This window comes from Penicillium taxi, assembly GCF_028828555.1.
Source record: "Penicillium taxi strain IBT 34144 chromosome Unknown utg000001l_segment0_segment0, whole genome shotgun sequence".
NCBI classification, from domain to species: Eukaryota; Fungi; Ascomycota; class Eurotiomycetes; order Eurotiales; family Aspergillaceae; genus Penicillium; species Penicillium taxi.
In genome coordinates, this window is record NW_026643203.1 from 618,730 (window position 1) to 633,669 (window position 14,940).

Consider the following 14,940-nt stretch of genomic DNA (forward strand, 5'->3'; position numbering starts at 1 on the left):
GGAGTGATCCCTGGATCTAAAAATCGGGTCTTTGATCTACTCTGTATACTATTGGACATCCACTGATGGGTGGACCCGTTAGCTCCTAAGAATTGATCGATAGAATTGTCCTGCGACTAGTGAGTCTTTAGATCCGTATCTAGAGTAAACTTTCGGGGTCCTGATCGGATTGAAGGTTCTAGCTCAGGGGACCAAAGTGCGGGTGCGGCTGCAGGTGCGGCTTTAGACCCACCAGCGCCACGTCACGGGGACTGAACGGCCGCTCCCGGGTTTCCGAGCACACGCTCTGCAATTGAGATATATGGAAGTTGCAGCCGTAGTTACAGCCGCAGCTGAGATGAAATAAGCTGACTAATATTTACGCATGATCCTCGGTATTTTGACCCATCAAAACATGAGCAGATAGTCCTGAGCTGACCAACCTGAAATCACCAATTGTTGAAGATTTGTTCAATCCCACAAGAGAATCTAGAAGCACAGCGAAGGCGCCGACTTTTCGAATAAGTTACGATGTCTCATATACCACGTGGATATGTCAAGAGCTTTGAACTCACCGTCCAATAACGCTCCCCATACTTTCTCTAAAGTAGCGGAGGGGTACCCGCTATACTCATCAGGCTGAAATGTATCATTTAATGTTACCCACGTAATCTCGACAGCTTCCAACGCTGGACCTATCGTAGACTAAGACACTCGTACCTAGATTTCAACTATCTTGATGTTGTGGCTCTGACTAGTCATATATCCTTTATTGATTACGCTCCAATCCATTAGCACCCTTCTATCATCTATATTTGGATGTCATTTTCAGAGTAGTGATATGTGTACCATATCAGTGTACCCTGGCGATGAGTTGGTCTGAGTGAAATCTGAAATGAGCTTTGATCATCACTTAGGTCTGGTTTGTCCATCGACCAATGTCACTCGCTATGGATATTTCTTTTTTTCAATTATCATCTAGTGCTTCCCAAGATGAAGATTATAACCATGAATTGGGCATCGACGAAGAGCAATATATGCATGAGAACGTCAACCACAGCCTGAAGGACCGTCTCATCAAAGCTTTGCAAATCCACCAGTCGGCTATAAGCACAAAAACATTGAGATGGGCAAGACTTTTCGTCTCATTCCTGCTACCAAGTTTTATACATGGCTCTAAGACCCATGAAAGTCGTTCTTTCACTCCTTCACTTGACGGTCTGAGAGGATATGCCGCTCTTGCTGTCATGAGCTACCACATCCTCTACACCTACCAGGCTATCGCTTTCTACGGTTATGGACTATCCCAAGAAGCATTCGCAAGTTCATGTGCGCGACCTGAGGATTCTTATGTTAAGTAATTGGATCAGCCAACTTCCTATATACGGTTACCTTTCACAGGGACATGGGCAGTATCAGTCTTCTACAGTATTCTGGCTTTGTCCTGTATTACAAGCCCCTAAATAAATCGTGGGAGCATCCTATAGGGTTTTCTAAGGGTATGGCCGCGGTGGTCTCGAGCTTTCTGCGCCGCCCTATTCGATGTTTTTGGCCCACCTTTTTTTCACCTTCATTACAATGTTCAGTCTTCAGTTAGGGGCATTTAAGAGCTCGCAGGCCGAGAGCTCGGATGGGGTTCCTGTCATCGACGAAGATCTAGTGGCTCCTCTTTCCAGCTTTAGCTCTCAGCTGGCAGACTGGGCTCACCAAACATGGAGGATGTTTTTTGTGTTCTGGTGGGGAGATATCCATAACCACTACGACGTATAGTATATCACAACACACAGGCTACATGAGAGAGTAAGGCGGATCTTCAGCATATAGCAATAGACTTTGAGAAGAGCTGGATTATTTTGGGTTTGATTCTAAAACAATGGCAGCTACCTGGATATAAATTTTGTGAAATATTTTTTCTTTGCTGGCACTACTATATTGACGGTCAAATCGTAATCCCTCGATAGAGGTACTTGCAATTTACGAAAAAAAAAAAAAAAAAAAAAAAAAACTGATGAGGAAGATGTGTTTAGCATTGTCCATTGAGACTTTATCATGAATACAGAGAATGAAAAATCTCACACCCGAAATGAAACGGGCAGATACAATAGACAGACCAGACTCGACAGGTGATGACCGCTGTAGAACATGGGAGTCAAACAAGGGTTAGGAGAGGAACCTGCCTCGAGAGGGGATGCCGAGGATAGAATGAAAAGCGCTCAGTGGGGGAAGTTGAAGAGTGAAGGCGCGAAGGGGGGAAAAGACAAAGAAAAGAACAAACTCTCGGCCTCGAATATTGGAAGAAACAATAAGACCAAGATGCCACAGACTCCTTGGAATGGAAGTATCAAAAACAAAGACACGAAATAGAATGATCAAAATTGTTGGTATGTCGATCAATCATAAAAAAACACAGTACAAAAAAATATCGTGTCTATGAGTCCCTTTATCACACATAGGTCATTTCTCGATCCAGGATCGACGGGGTAAGAAGCCCGATGCAAATATTGACACTTTCTTACTCGGGGATACTCTCGAACGATGGATCCTTAACACTACCACCTGCATCTCCAAGACCAGCCACAGGACGATTGTAGGACCATCCATTGAACTGTTCTTGCAAAGTCTGTGACAGGGCAGGTTCATCGACAAATGAGTCTTGGGGTGTCTCCCCTGTGAATTCCGTATCAAAGTTATGAGTATCACGTGCATCAATCTGCAGGCCATAATTAGTTTACGAAGGTGACATTACATAAAGAACAAAAGTACATACCACATTGGGACGGAAGCTGGGCTCATACTTCCGCTGCAGAAGCTTACGCCAGTCGATGTTGGCGAAGAAGTGATGAGACTTAATCTCTGCGGCACCATTGGCACCCAGACGACGCTGGGGATCGCGGTCCAGCAACCGGGTGAGAAGATCTCGAGCAGCGGGTGGGACAATATCACTGCTGGGGAAGGTCAGAGGCTCTTGCAAGATCTTGCGATACATCTCATTGGTATTCTCGTCGTAGAACGGTGGCAAGCCCGTCAGCATCTCATAGAGAAGGACGCCAAGCGTCCACCAATCCACAGTTTTGGTATATCCATTGCCAAGTAGCAATTCAGGAGCGAGATATTCAGGAGTTCCACAGAATGCTAAGAAACGAGGTCAGATATTTCCTGAAACGAAAAGAAGAGGGAGGGATCTCACTATTTGTTCGATCTTCATCCTTCATGTCAAGCTTGCAAAGACCGAAATCGCAAAGAGCGATATGACCAGTGTAATCAAGAAGAATATTTTCGGGTTTGAGGTCACGATAGATAACCTTGAAACCGTGAAGACATTCCAGCGCACACAGTAGCTCCGCGGTGTAGAAGCGAGCGCGGTTAATATCGAAACGCTGTTCTTTCTGCAAGTGGTGGAACAACTCTCCGCCGTTGACAAATGCCAGCACAAAATACAACTTTTCAGGTGATTGGAACGAGAATTTCAAGGGAACAATAAACGGATTGTTGATTTGAGCAAGCACTGATCGTTCCGCGAGAGTATGTGTCACCTCAGACCGGGAGATGATGTGAGCTTTGCGGATGGTCTTGAGGGCATAAATTCGGCCAGTATCCTTCTTCCTGTAGAGCAGAAATCGCAATTAGCAAACGCATTCAAGAGAGCAAAGGGGGAAATTTCTTACATGATCTGCATGACTTTGCCGAAACTTCCCTTACCAACGACCTTCAACAACTCAAAGTCCTCCATCTTCAAACTTCGTTGCCGATTCTCTACGAAAGAAACGCCAAGCTTAATTGAGCCGCCTCCAAACTGGAGGTCTAACCATTCAGCGCCCAACTGGCCGAGGCGTCGATCCTGCTCAGTATGAGCTGCTGCGGCCTTTTGGTTTTCCTTCTTGCTCAATTTGGGGTCTTCTACGAAAGTAGAGTGGGTCTCCTCAAAGCGAGGGTTGACCTTAACCGCGCCTAAGAAGATATCCTCACTCCGACCGGCACCTGCACGGGCGGCTGGATTGCGCAGGTACAACTGGACACTCAGTTCGGTCTTCCGAGACACGTCAAATTTAAAGGCGGTATTGTCACCAGCCCAGAGGGGGTTTTCAGGAGTACCTGAAACGGCATCCACGAAAACCTGGTTCTTTTCGAAATCAAGAAGAGCGTATGGTAGATATTTAGTGGAGTAGCGGCCGTGAATGGTGGGAGCAGCATTGATGCCCCCACTAGTGGACTGCGGTCGGTTGGACGAAACAAATGAGCCCGCTTGGCCATGGTTGGAATGTGAGGAGGAGGAGGTGCTGGGGCGCAGAGAAGATGCGTTGTAAGAGCTGTTTTGGAAATGGGAATTGAAGATCTGCTGAAATTGAGGAGACAAGGCAAACCCTCGGCCTTCATGGAGAGTGACGATCAGGATACCTGGATTCACCGAGGTCACAGGGGGAGACACGAGGGCCTCCGAGGCGGCTGTGATTGAACGAAGGGTGAGAAACAACATGCTTAATTGATAATGGTGATGATGTTACGTACCGATACCGTCCGAAGAGGGGTTCGAAGAGAGGCTTGGGGCCTGTGTGGCCACTGGCGTCAGTGCTTCATCGCCATGTGTATCGCCCTTGATGGTCGAGGTGGACGATGACCGACCAAACCCCTGAGTTAAGGGTGCCAGGTGCGTCTCCTTCAACTCTAAATGACAATCGAATTAGCTCATTGCCCCTGAAATGTGAAATGGTCCATTTGAACTATGGAGGGGTGAGACCCTCATTTCTTGGAGAGGGGGGGGGGGGGGGGGGGGGTAAAAGGAGGAGATAGGGAGACAAACTCAACATACTTTTGGTGAGCTTCCAGGACATGATGGCGGTCTCAAGGCCAGGGTATCAAGGAGAAAAACGAAATCCAAGATGCCGGACCGCGATATTGTTGTGCAATACTGGAACCGCCAAACAAGTCAACATCGAAGTTCCCAAAATATAGTGCCGTAACCAGTCAGCGCTCGCGCAGCCCTGATCAGACCCTTGGAAAAAAGGGATCCTACCTTCTTTTTTTCAAGGAAATAGAAGTGAAGTACAATCGGGGGGAAAGAAAGAAAGAAAGTCGATGGAGATTGTCAAGAAGGAGATTGTAGTATTCAGATGGGAAGAGGGGTTGTGTTATTTTACGACGTAGAATTACAGGAGTCAATGGAGAAGTTGACAAGACGCAGGGACTTTAGTATTGGCCGGGGTGTAAGGTATTGTACGGATAAATGCTCGTAATATTGCAGATTCCAGCCACACCGAGGCAGTGCAAAAATAGCGCCACACATAGGGTCATCCATTGGAGATACGCTGATACGCATATTGACGAATTTGTTAAATTGTTAGAGCCTAGAATTGAAGCTAGAACAAGTATGATAGACATATGATTTGAGACCTTTGGCCTTGCTATCTCGGGCTCGACATTAATGATTACGTGTTTCATCATTATCCTCGGAGCGGATTATCGCTCCACCCGGATCTCCGCAATAGCGCAGTTCCCCAGAAAGAATCCAGGGTGGGTTGTTCCCTTCACTTCCAAACACCTGCCAGCCACCCCGCCTTCTCAGCGACCCGGACAGCAATTCGGTGAATTTTGAACAAAATCTGATCCATTTTAGAATGCAAAGGGTCGCCCATCGATGGGTGTAATTCGAAAGAAGACCGCTGCGCGTGGCAATGAGGCTGGAACCAAATTCCACTGTGACGTGTGCTTGGTCGATGTCACATCTACAGTACGTCTGACATTATACCCCGTGTAGATCCCCAGAAATTTACTGATCTGAAATCTTACAGGTTCGCATCTCTTGCGCCTCTTGTCCTGAATATGACCTGTGCGTCCCCTGCTTCGCCGCCGGCGAGAGCTCCAAGAATCACGACCCGGTCACCCACCCTTACCAGGTAATTGAGCAGAATGCGGTTCCTATTTTCCAAGCAGACTGGGGTGCAGATGAGGAGTTATTGCTGTTGGAGGGAGCCGACATCTACGGACTTGGCTCGTGGGCCGACATCGCGGACCACATCGGTGGCTACCGTACTAAAGATGAAGTTCGCGACCATTATATCGAAACCTACGTGAATAGCTCCAACTTCCCCCTCCCCGAATTGGCCGATCCGCAAGATCGGAGTTTGCAAGACTCAATTTCAAAGGAAGAGTTCCAGTCGCGCAAGAAGCAACGCATCGAGGAGCGCAAGGAGGCTGCCAAGGCAGCACCGCCTACCACCCCCAAGCAGAAGCCAGTGGCCAGTACACCAGCGTGTCATGAGGTGCAAGGTTACATGCCGGGACGGTTGGAGTTTGAGACGGAGTTCCTCAACGATGCCGAGGAGGCCGTACAACACATGGCGTTTGAGCCAGGCGCGGGTCAAGGCGAATTAGACGCGGAAATGGAATTGAAGATGACTGTGGTGGATATTTACAACTCTCGGCTCACTGCCCGCACGGAACGCAAGAAAGTCCTATTTGAGCATCATCTGCTGGAATACCGAAAGAACACTGCAATCGAGAAGAAGCGAATGAAAGAGGAGCGAGATCTGCTCCACAAGGCCAAACCTTTTGCGCGGATGATGAACAATAAGGACTTTGACGATTTTAACCAAGGCTTGGAGTATGAGCATAATCTTCGCCTGGCCATCGCACAGCTACAGGAGTGGCGCCAGATGGGCATCGGTGATTTGAAAGCGGGCGAAAGATACGAAGTGGAAAAGCAAAATCGTGGCCAACGGCTACTGCCACAGGGCTCGTTCGACCGCTTCTCCAGTCCACGCCCCAGACAAACTCAAGCAACTGAGACACCCACAGCCGCCGCCCAGCTGACAACACCCGATCTCCCTCTCCGTCTTCAACAAGCAGCCAACCCCCACAAACAGCCCGAATCAGACAGCATGCCCATGAACGATTTCGATCTTGCATTCGCCGTGGGAGATCCCATCCCCCCGCCGTCAGGAAAAACCAAATTCGTGTTGCATCCACCGAGCGGAATGCTGCCGTGGAAACTGGAAAACGACGGAGCAGCCGATCTCCACCTGCTGACGCGCGAGGAGATAGAGGTTTGCAACGTACTACACCTAATGCCAAAGCCATATCTTGTTGTTAAGGAGACACTCCTTAAGGAGTCAATGAAGCAAGGCGGCAACTTGAAGAAGAAAGACGCACGAGCAATCTGCAAGTTCGAGGGCACCAAAACTGGTCGAATTTTCGACTTCATGGTGCACAGTGGATGGATCACGAAGGCTTGATCAGTTTACGATTTTTGATATCCCACTATTCTACATCTTTATTCTGATATGCCTTAAGCGATATTATGTCCGGCGTTTATGATGAACTCTAGTTTATTAACTAGAAATTATGAAATATCTTTTTAGTCGATAACTGTGTAGTACTTTCCAATCTATAGCTTCAGATGCCAGTGGATAGAATTCGGACCTCGGCTCCACTAAAGTTCTCCGCATTTCCTTGTAGTTAATAATCAATAATCAACCTCACCTAAATCAATCAATTCATGTAAAATTCCCATTCTATAACATATAATCAATTGTGACATTGATCACAATAGGCAATAATTATCTACTCTACCACAATGTCCAATTTCGTCACTACACCCCCACAACTACAACAAGCGCTCCTATCCTTCCCAGCACCACACGTCCTCCTAGTGACACTCAATCGACCGCGCGATCTCAACTGCATAAATGCACAAGGCCATGTGGATCTAAACGCAGCGTGGGAATGGATGGACGCCGAGCCCAGTCTGCGTGTAGGCATAATAACAGGAACAGGCCGTGCCTTTTGCGCCGGCGCAGATCTGAAAGGTGAACGAATTTCCTCTCACCCTAAACCTAAACCTCATATTAAATGGATATGGAGTAAGGATATACGCTCACTATATCTAGAATGGAATAAAGTCTCGTCTACAAATACCCACGTGGCAATGCCGAATGCCGGATTCGGCGGTCTTGCTCGCCGCAAAGGTCTCAAACCGGTTATTTGCGCTGTGAATGGGATCTGCTTAGGCGGTGGTACGGAGATGATAGTGAATAGTGATCTAGTTCTTGCATCTTCGCGCGCGACGTTTGGGTTGCCGGAGGTGAAGCGTGGGGTTGTCGCGTTGGCTGGTGCGTTGCCGCGACTTGTAAGGACGGTTGGGAAGCAGCGGGCTTTGGAGATGGCTTTGACTGGGAGGACTTTAGGGGCTGAAGAGGCGAGGGGGTGGGGGCTTGTTAACGATGTTGTTGTTGTTGGGGATGGGGTTTCTGAGGAGGATGTTTGTAAGGCTGTTGTTGCGCGGGCGTTGGAGGTTGCTGGTGTTATTACTGGTAATAGTCCTGATGCGGTTATTGTTAGTCGTGAGGGAATCAAGTTGGGATGGGAAGGGATTGGGGCTGATGAGGCGGGTGTCATGTTGAATGATGTCTGGTTGAGCAGGTTGAATAGAGGTGAGAATATGAAGGAGGGATTGAAAGCATTTGTGGAGAAGAGGAAGCCAGTTTGGAGGGATAGTAAATTATGAAATCTCGACGAAGGAGTTTCTGAATTGATAATTTATGTAATACATTTATTCATTGACTCATTTGAATCATTTCATAGTCTTTCCTTCTGCTATGCTAGTCATACTGGACATAATCTTTAAGTCATGTCAAGTTAAAAGGAAAAAAAAACGCCGAATCCCCAATTCACACCGTCCGTGTATTCGCCAACCGATGCGAGAATAAAAAATATGGTATCTTGTAAGCGCATAGCCTACATACGAGGCTGGCCTGCGGTCTCCCTATAAGTGAACAAAAGTTAGCAACGTGTTGGACCGAGAAAAATACGGCGAAAGAGAGATATCGTACTTAGCCTCAGATTGGACCTTGAAGATCACATTGGACACAGTCGGGAAAAGAGGGTGATTTCGCTCAAGGCCAGTGAGTTGGACAGTGGCGTCTGCGGGCGAGTTCTCCTTGAGAATGGTAGCGAGGTCGAAGCTCTCGTCGTCACCTTCGACATTCTGGAAACGAAGACACATCTCCACCGATCCCATCAGAGCATCAGGGCATATGCCACGCTCAGCCAGCTGGGAAGCCGGTCCGATGAATCGCTCCTTTCGAGAAAGCTTGCGCACTGGGGCACGACCCACACGCTCCACGGTGTCCTCCAAATAAGGGTTGGAAATACGACCGATGATAGTCTCGACATAGTCAGATTGTTCTTTAGCGCTGATACCGTGTTTGGCGACGATGAGGCTAGAGGTTTCCTGGAGCACCTCACGAACGGTGTTGCGGATGAAGGGCTCCTTCATCGCCTCAGCGATAGTAGTCTTACCAGCGTAGCGGCCATAGTAGGCTGCAGTAGCATGGCTAGTGTTCACGGTGAACAGTTTGCGTTCAATGTAGGGTTCGAGGTTGTCGACCCAATGTATGGCTGTGATATCAGGGTGTCCAAACTCGCCGAAGGGAGTCTGTTCGACGACCCACTCATAGAACTTCTCGATGCGCACATTGAGTCCACTGTTTGGGGCCTGAGCAGGGACGATGCGGTCAATAGCAGAGTTGGCAAACCGAGCCCGCTCTTCCATGGTCTCGAGACGTGTCGAGTCGGTGTTATCCTTGATGAAGCCGTGCAGAGAGTCGGTGGCACCGATCATGTTCTCGCAGGCAATGACAGCCAGAGGCTTGGTGACAGTGCGAGCATCAATACCCTTGCTAATGACGGGTGCGATGAACTTGAGGATGTTGGGGCCCACAGCACAGGTCACGATCTCAGCGTTGGCGATTTCCTGGATGACATCCTTCTCATGGGTCTTGGAGTTGATAGCACGGTAGTTGGTAATGGTCTTGGTGACCTCGCCTCCTTCACTGACCTCAGTGACTTGGTAAGACTTTGTGTTTTGAAGGGAGGTGATGATGCTATCCATCACGTCAACGAAGACGACTTCATAACCGGCAGTGTGAAGAAACTCGGCAACGAAGCCACGGCCGATATTTCCACCACCGAAGTGAACAGCAGTCTTTGCCATGATAAGTAGATGAGAAATGAGGAAAGAGGAAAGAAACGAGATGCTAAGAAGCGTGTGGCTGGAAGCAGAATGGAAGTTGGGGTAGAAGAGGGAAAAGGTGGAGGGTATTTATGGAGTTGAAGAACGGGGAAAAGGGAAAGTGTGAAAATGGGAAATGAAGTAAAGTGAGGGGAGCCCTGTTCGACAAGAAAGGCAAGAAGCGTATCATTCCTGGGTTGTTTCCAACTTTGCTCAATTATTACACATCGTGGCTTCCGTTATCTCATCATATCATCCATGACTTCATAGATCTGGAACTACTGGGACTGCTCTCCGCCTTGTTTTCAACATTATATTTCAATATTGTCAATATCATCAAAACATTCCGATATAATTAGTACAATGTCTTTATTATTTTGATACTGGCAGTGTAACCCCCGCTTTTACCGTGCAACCTCATGGTTATGGATGTTGTATAGTACACAAGTAACTATAGTCAGTATAACAGCATCATACATCATAGTAGGAACTCCACTATTCACACTAAACTACTTTTGGACATGGCTCGACCCCCTCCATCACTCTTTCTCTCTTACCCCCCTTAAACTTCCCCCCGAAGATTCCTAGTGAACCTATTCGCTACTTTCCACCTTTTCACCGGGACCGGGCTTGACTGTTTCTACTTGCATCCCGATAAATCCCGTGTCTAGAGTCTCTCCGCATTCCCAAGGAAAAAGCCTCAAGCGCCAACTATGCCATAAACCTCATTGGTAGGTTAAACCCGGCACCCATTCACACCCTATTAACTTCCTATTCACACCTTCTCATCACCCGGAAAATAATAAGCCACCTTTCGGAGTACTGTCGTCCTGAATTTTCATGAGATATTGCCAGCACTGCCCACTGTCTGACGATTCTGATACGCGACATCGCTTCGTATAGCTGATGAACCTAGATTGGTATGGGGTTTAACTCTCGATGACGTCGAACGGCCCAACTAGGCACCAACTTGTGCACTTTGGTTTCATGCCGAGGCACGATATCCACCTTGACTACTCCGTAGTTCCGTTTTGTTCTCTTTCAAACGTGTAGTACTATTTGCGGTTTACTATCAGTCTGTTCTGTAAATGACAACCCCCTGGGGACCTAGGTAGTTGTTGGTTAGCAACCTTGGAACATTGGACGTATTCTCTAATTAGAATGGAGTAGAATAAAATGATAGGATGAAATCACATCCATTGAATACTATTCTCTTCCATTCCACTCCTTTCTAAAGTGCCCACCCTTCAACTCCTTGGCTAGTTCCCGCTATCTTATAGTCTATTGGTCCTGATAGTAGAATCATGTTACCAGATGAAGTAAAGGCTACCGAATTCGCAATCTTGCATCGCAGTAAGCAATAACCCACGTTTTACATCAACGTCCAAATTAACGTCATTGGGTAGAACAAGTTTACAAAGTTTCCATTCTGTCTCAATATACACAACCGCTAGAAGATTGGGGGCACTGTACGATTTTCCCCGACATGTGTCCGTATCTGCTGTCTGTGCTCGACCACGGTTTCCATATTCCTTAATTTCTTAAATCTTTCCCCTGAGTTTCCCCGCTTCTGCGCCTAACCCTCCTCCTCGTCTTTGTGAAGGGGGGCCGCACTCTCTGTACCTCGGGAAAGGTTGACGAAGCTCACGATACTACCGAGGAGGAGTAGTGCCGCTGATGCCCAAGTCATACCTAGAAATCGCTCTCCGTACTTAGCCGATACGTTGGAGCCATCGCCATGGGCGTTGATCAAGCCCACGAATTCAAAAGCTATTATTGATGCGATTATAGATGAAATGGTGATGCTAAACCATCCGAGCTAATAGAGAGAGTCCATTAGTTACTTTTCCTTATCATATGATTGGATGGATGTACTTACCATAAGGAAACCTGATTCAAATAGACCATGTTGTGGGCTAGGCGTGAAAAAGGATGCTGCCCGCACTACAAGAGCAACGCCTACTGCACTCACACCCAGACAATAAAATACTCCCATAGACTGGGTAGTTATCCTGAAAGCCGTGAAATCATCACTTAGGACGCGCGGCCATGATAGTGTCGGGCCATGGGAGACCTGATCAGGCCAAGCTTGTGTTGGATCGAAGGAGAAGAGGATATTGCGGTTGGAACAACCGGTCACGTTACGCGTAATAGCTGATGCCCCCGGCTCGACAACACCAACGATGCCCTGGCAATATGACATGACATGAATGGAATAAAAGTCACAAGCTGCTGATTCGTAGCCTGCTTGGGGTGTGTAGAGCTATTTTCAATATCAAAACATGATCTTCCGTACTGAGATAAATCAAACGTTTCAACTTACCGTGAAGAGATCGGCATTATTTAGAAGGTTTTTTTGAGTGCCGGCAAATATGCAGCAGAGTATGAGGATGAAGGCAATGAATGCCGTTACGGAGGGAAAGAGGCTCTTAAGATCAATCATTTTCAACTAATAGACTGTTCCAAGGTTTCTGTTAGTAATAATACTTGAGAAGGTGGAACTTCAACTTACCAAAGGCTCTAGATGTCGTTGGAGATAGAATCAACACCTGACTGGGTGTTCCTCATTTTGGATTCTCCAATCCTCTTATATACCACATTCAACATGACGAATCTATAATGACGCCTCAAAAATTCAAGCCATCATTCCCTTCATGGGCTTACAAGCAGCCGAAAGAGAGGCCGGAAACACACATGTCGACCGGGCTAGGATCAATTTTCCTAGGAATGCTTCGATCGTAGAAACTCTCTACTCACGCGCAGCTTTGAATACGATCTATTGGCTAGAATTTGGACTGAAAATTGGGGGAAGGGGTTGCACGGCTTTGAGCTTCCCCGGCCTGTGGTTGGAATGTTGCCAGCCACTGGGGATTTTGTAACTCACTGCGTCGCGAGTGAAGGTACGCTTGTGGTAGCATGGTGTGTATTTAAGGTCTCTTGGATATCTGTTGAGGGCGCCTTCTGATTCTCTAAGGTCCTTTGATTTTTGAAAGGAGATTGTCTAGTACATATTGAGGTTTCGGGATATTTTCGGGATGCTTTCGGTATCTCCTAGCTTCGGCATGCCGATCGGCTTTGAGCTAAGACCGCACCAATAACCTTGGAAGTTGAATAACCAATTACATCATACTAAAATCATGTTTAAATCGTATCATAAATGATCGTGCAATGGCGAAGGAATTTTCTGGTATATCGGCGTCAGCCTCGAGATCCAATATCCTCTGCTCCTGGATCTCATCGCCCTTGAATGTAATGTTGGATATCATTACGGTTGAACAATCATTTAGTCCACGGGTAGTATTTACTCCGTATTTAGTGAAAGCTGTCATTGAAGCTGGCATTGTCGGGCCTGAGGCCACAACATACTGATGCCTGAGGTATATGATGCTTCTCTACTTGGCTAACACTAAATAGTGAACTACTATTTAGTATACTCCATAATTTCCAGAGGTATTGTATTTGTTGCGACAGCCGAGAAACAAGGCCATCAACAGACGGAAAGTATTTCGGCCGAAAAAGCTTCTGCCAAGACAGTGACTCTGGAACTAGATTAGTATATCACGGCATCCTTGAACGATATGCATTCATCGCAAACGACACCCTTGAGCGATGTGCATTCGCGACAGTAATGTCCCGTCTTCACCGTCTCTTCTGTCTCGGACGAATGTTGACATTCGTCCAGGGCAGAGGGGCACCCATATACTATAAGTAGCTAGTTCTTTCATCAATGAAAAAGCAGACTTCACAACAACTGCAATATTCAATTAGTAGGAATCCACTACCAGATCGGTGGATTGTCTACGGTGTTGAGTAGCGGTTTGTTGGAGCTCACTGTTCTCAGTAACGAGCGACTAGCTAGCTACGCTCGCTAAGCGAGCGACAGTATTATCTCCATAGAAGTAGCCCTCCTTCCTCTTCTGTTACATTCGACGGGATATATAGTGATGAACGAATTAAATCGAACTCATTTCTAAGGTCTTAATGAAAGAAATGGGTCTTCAGGTTGGAACTGGAAAAGAAGTTGGAGTTTTTGTAACGAACATCGACATCTATTAACCCCCGGACTAGCTCACAGGCTATCTGTTTATTGCCGCATGATACCTCCAGGAATTATCACCACCTACATAAACAGAAATTCTTCTCAAGATAGTGGAATCTACCCGATTTTCTGAGAAAATCCAGTAAGACTTGGCACCAGCAACGGTGATTTTGAGAATATTAGATTAACGGATTTGACGTAAAAGGAAGCCCGCGTGCTAATTGTGATTAACCTCTTCCCTGTTCTAGAATGGAGTTCTGTTAATCACTTGAGTTGAAACGGCTAGGATCATGGCGATCTCTATCAGGGCGCAAGGCGTGGGAACCTATATCTACCCAAGGAGGCAATTTTCTAGAATCAACATGTCGCCATTGCAAGCGGGTCCTCACAGCTAGACCCAATAGTCTTAGAGACAATCAGAGAAATCTGTGTTACTTAAGTGTGAGATGGAGATCGGCGTGCGGGAGCGGCCCTAATCCGGGAGCGATCAAATATCCACGCCGAAGGATATACTTAGTACTTTGTAGAAGAGGATCCAATCAAATTAGCCAGTCCTGCCACGTTATGAGAAGCTCAATGCACAACCAACTTGACAAGCACGGTGGGGCCGATATTTTTAAGAGCCATGAACCAATCTTGTCATAGAGGATGTGATCCAACAAACCAGATGAACAGTGAGCTGGGGTAATGTTTCTAGGGCTGGAACGTGTAAGAACATGACCAAAGGAATCGAGCAGGTGTCTCGGTGTCAGGATACTCGGCATAGGCTGAAGTATGGGGCGTAATGTGCATATCATCTTAGTCATGTAAAAAGGAAGCATAAAGCTGTAGAAAGACCCCACTTGAGGCCATGTGCACTCAACAAAGGATATGATTTGCTAATTCAGATATAATAATCGCGGAGTAGTCGATTTAG

General features: G+C 47.0%; 7 protein-coding genes across 7 annotated transcripts; 4 read left to right on the forward strand and 3 right to left on the reverse strand.

The window, feature by feature from the left end:
* Positions 1–1,016: 1,016 nt before the first annotated feature.
* On the forward strand, positions 1,017–1,340 carry N7495_000231 (uncharacterized protein; the record flags this gene model as incomplete). The annotated part of the gene is made up of 1 exon (XM_057202901.1): positions 1,017–1,340. One exon carries the CDS (start codon positions 1,017–1,019, stop codon positions 1,338–1,340), a length of 324 nt encoding a protein of 107 aa, XP_057066974.1.
* A 217-nt stretch (positions 1,341–1,557) lies between these two features.
* N7495_000232 (uncharacterized protein) lies at positions 1,558–1,749 on the forward strand (the record flags this gene model as incomplete). Its single annotated transcript, XM_057202902.1, has 1 exon — positions 1,558–1,749. The coding sequence occupies one exon, from the start codon at positions 1,558–1,560 to the stop codon at positions 1,747–1,749; it is 192 nt and encodes a 63-aa protein (XP_057066975.1).
* Positions 1,750–3,899: 2,150 nt separating this feature from the next.
* N7495_000233 (uncharacterized protein) lies at positions 3,900–4,808 on the reverse strand (the record flags this gene model as incomplete). The annotated part of the gene is made up of 4 exons (XM_057202903.1): positions 3,900–3,916; positions 3,946–4,422; positions 4,486–4,641; positions 4,787–4,808. The coding sequence occupies 4 exons, from the start codon at positions 4,806–4,808 to the stop codon at positions 3,900–3,902; spliced, it is 672 nt and encodes a 223-aa protein (XP_057066976.1).
* An 803-nt stretch (positions 4,809–5,611) lies between these two features.
* On the forward strand, positions 5,612–7,208 carry adaB (chromatin-binding transcription regulator ADA2; the record flags this gene model as incomplete). The annotated part of the gene is made up of 2 exons (XM_057202904.1): positions 5,612–5,704; positions 5,766–7,208. The coding sequence occupies 2 exons, from the start codon at positions 5,612–5,614 to the stop codon at positions 7,206–7,208; spliced, it is 1,536 nt and encodes a 511-aa protein (XP_057066977.1).
* Positions 7,209–7,549: 341 nt separating this feature from the next.
* Positions 7,550–8,479, forward strand: N7495_000235 (enoyl-CoA hydratase/isomerase family protein; the record flags this gene model as incomplete). The annotated part of the gene is made up of 1 exon (XM_057202905.1): positions 7,550–8,479. The coding sequence occupies one exon, from the start codon at positions 7,550–7,552 to the stop codon at positions 8,477–8,479; it is 930 nt and encodes a 309-aa protein (XP_057066978.1).
* A 230-nt stretch (positions 8,480–8,709) lies between these two features.
* N7495_000236 (mannitol-1-phosphate 5-dehydrogenase) lies at positions 8,710–9,967 on the reverse strand (the record flags this gene model as incomplete). The annotated part of the gene is made up of 2 exons (XM_057202906.1): positions 8,710–8,737; positions 8,805–9,967. 2 exons carry the CDS (start codon positions 9,965–9,967, stop codon positions 8,710–8,712), a joined length of 1,191 nt encoding a protein of 396 aa, XP_057066979.1.
* Positions 9,968–11,561: 1,594 nt separating this feature from the next.
* On the reverse strand, positions 11,562–12,428 carry N7495_000237 (uncharacterized protein; the record flags this gene model as incomplete). The annotated part of the gene is made up of 3 exons (XM_057202907.1): positions 11,562–11,804; positions 11,865–12,248; positions 12,309–12,428. The coding sequence occupies 3 exons, from the start codon at positions 12,426–12,428 to the stop codon at positions 11,562–11,564; spliced, it is 747 nt and encodes a 248-aa protein (XP_057066980.1).
* Between the last annotated feature and the right edge of the window lie 2,512 nt (positions 12,429–14,940).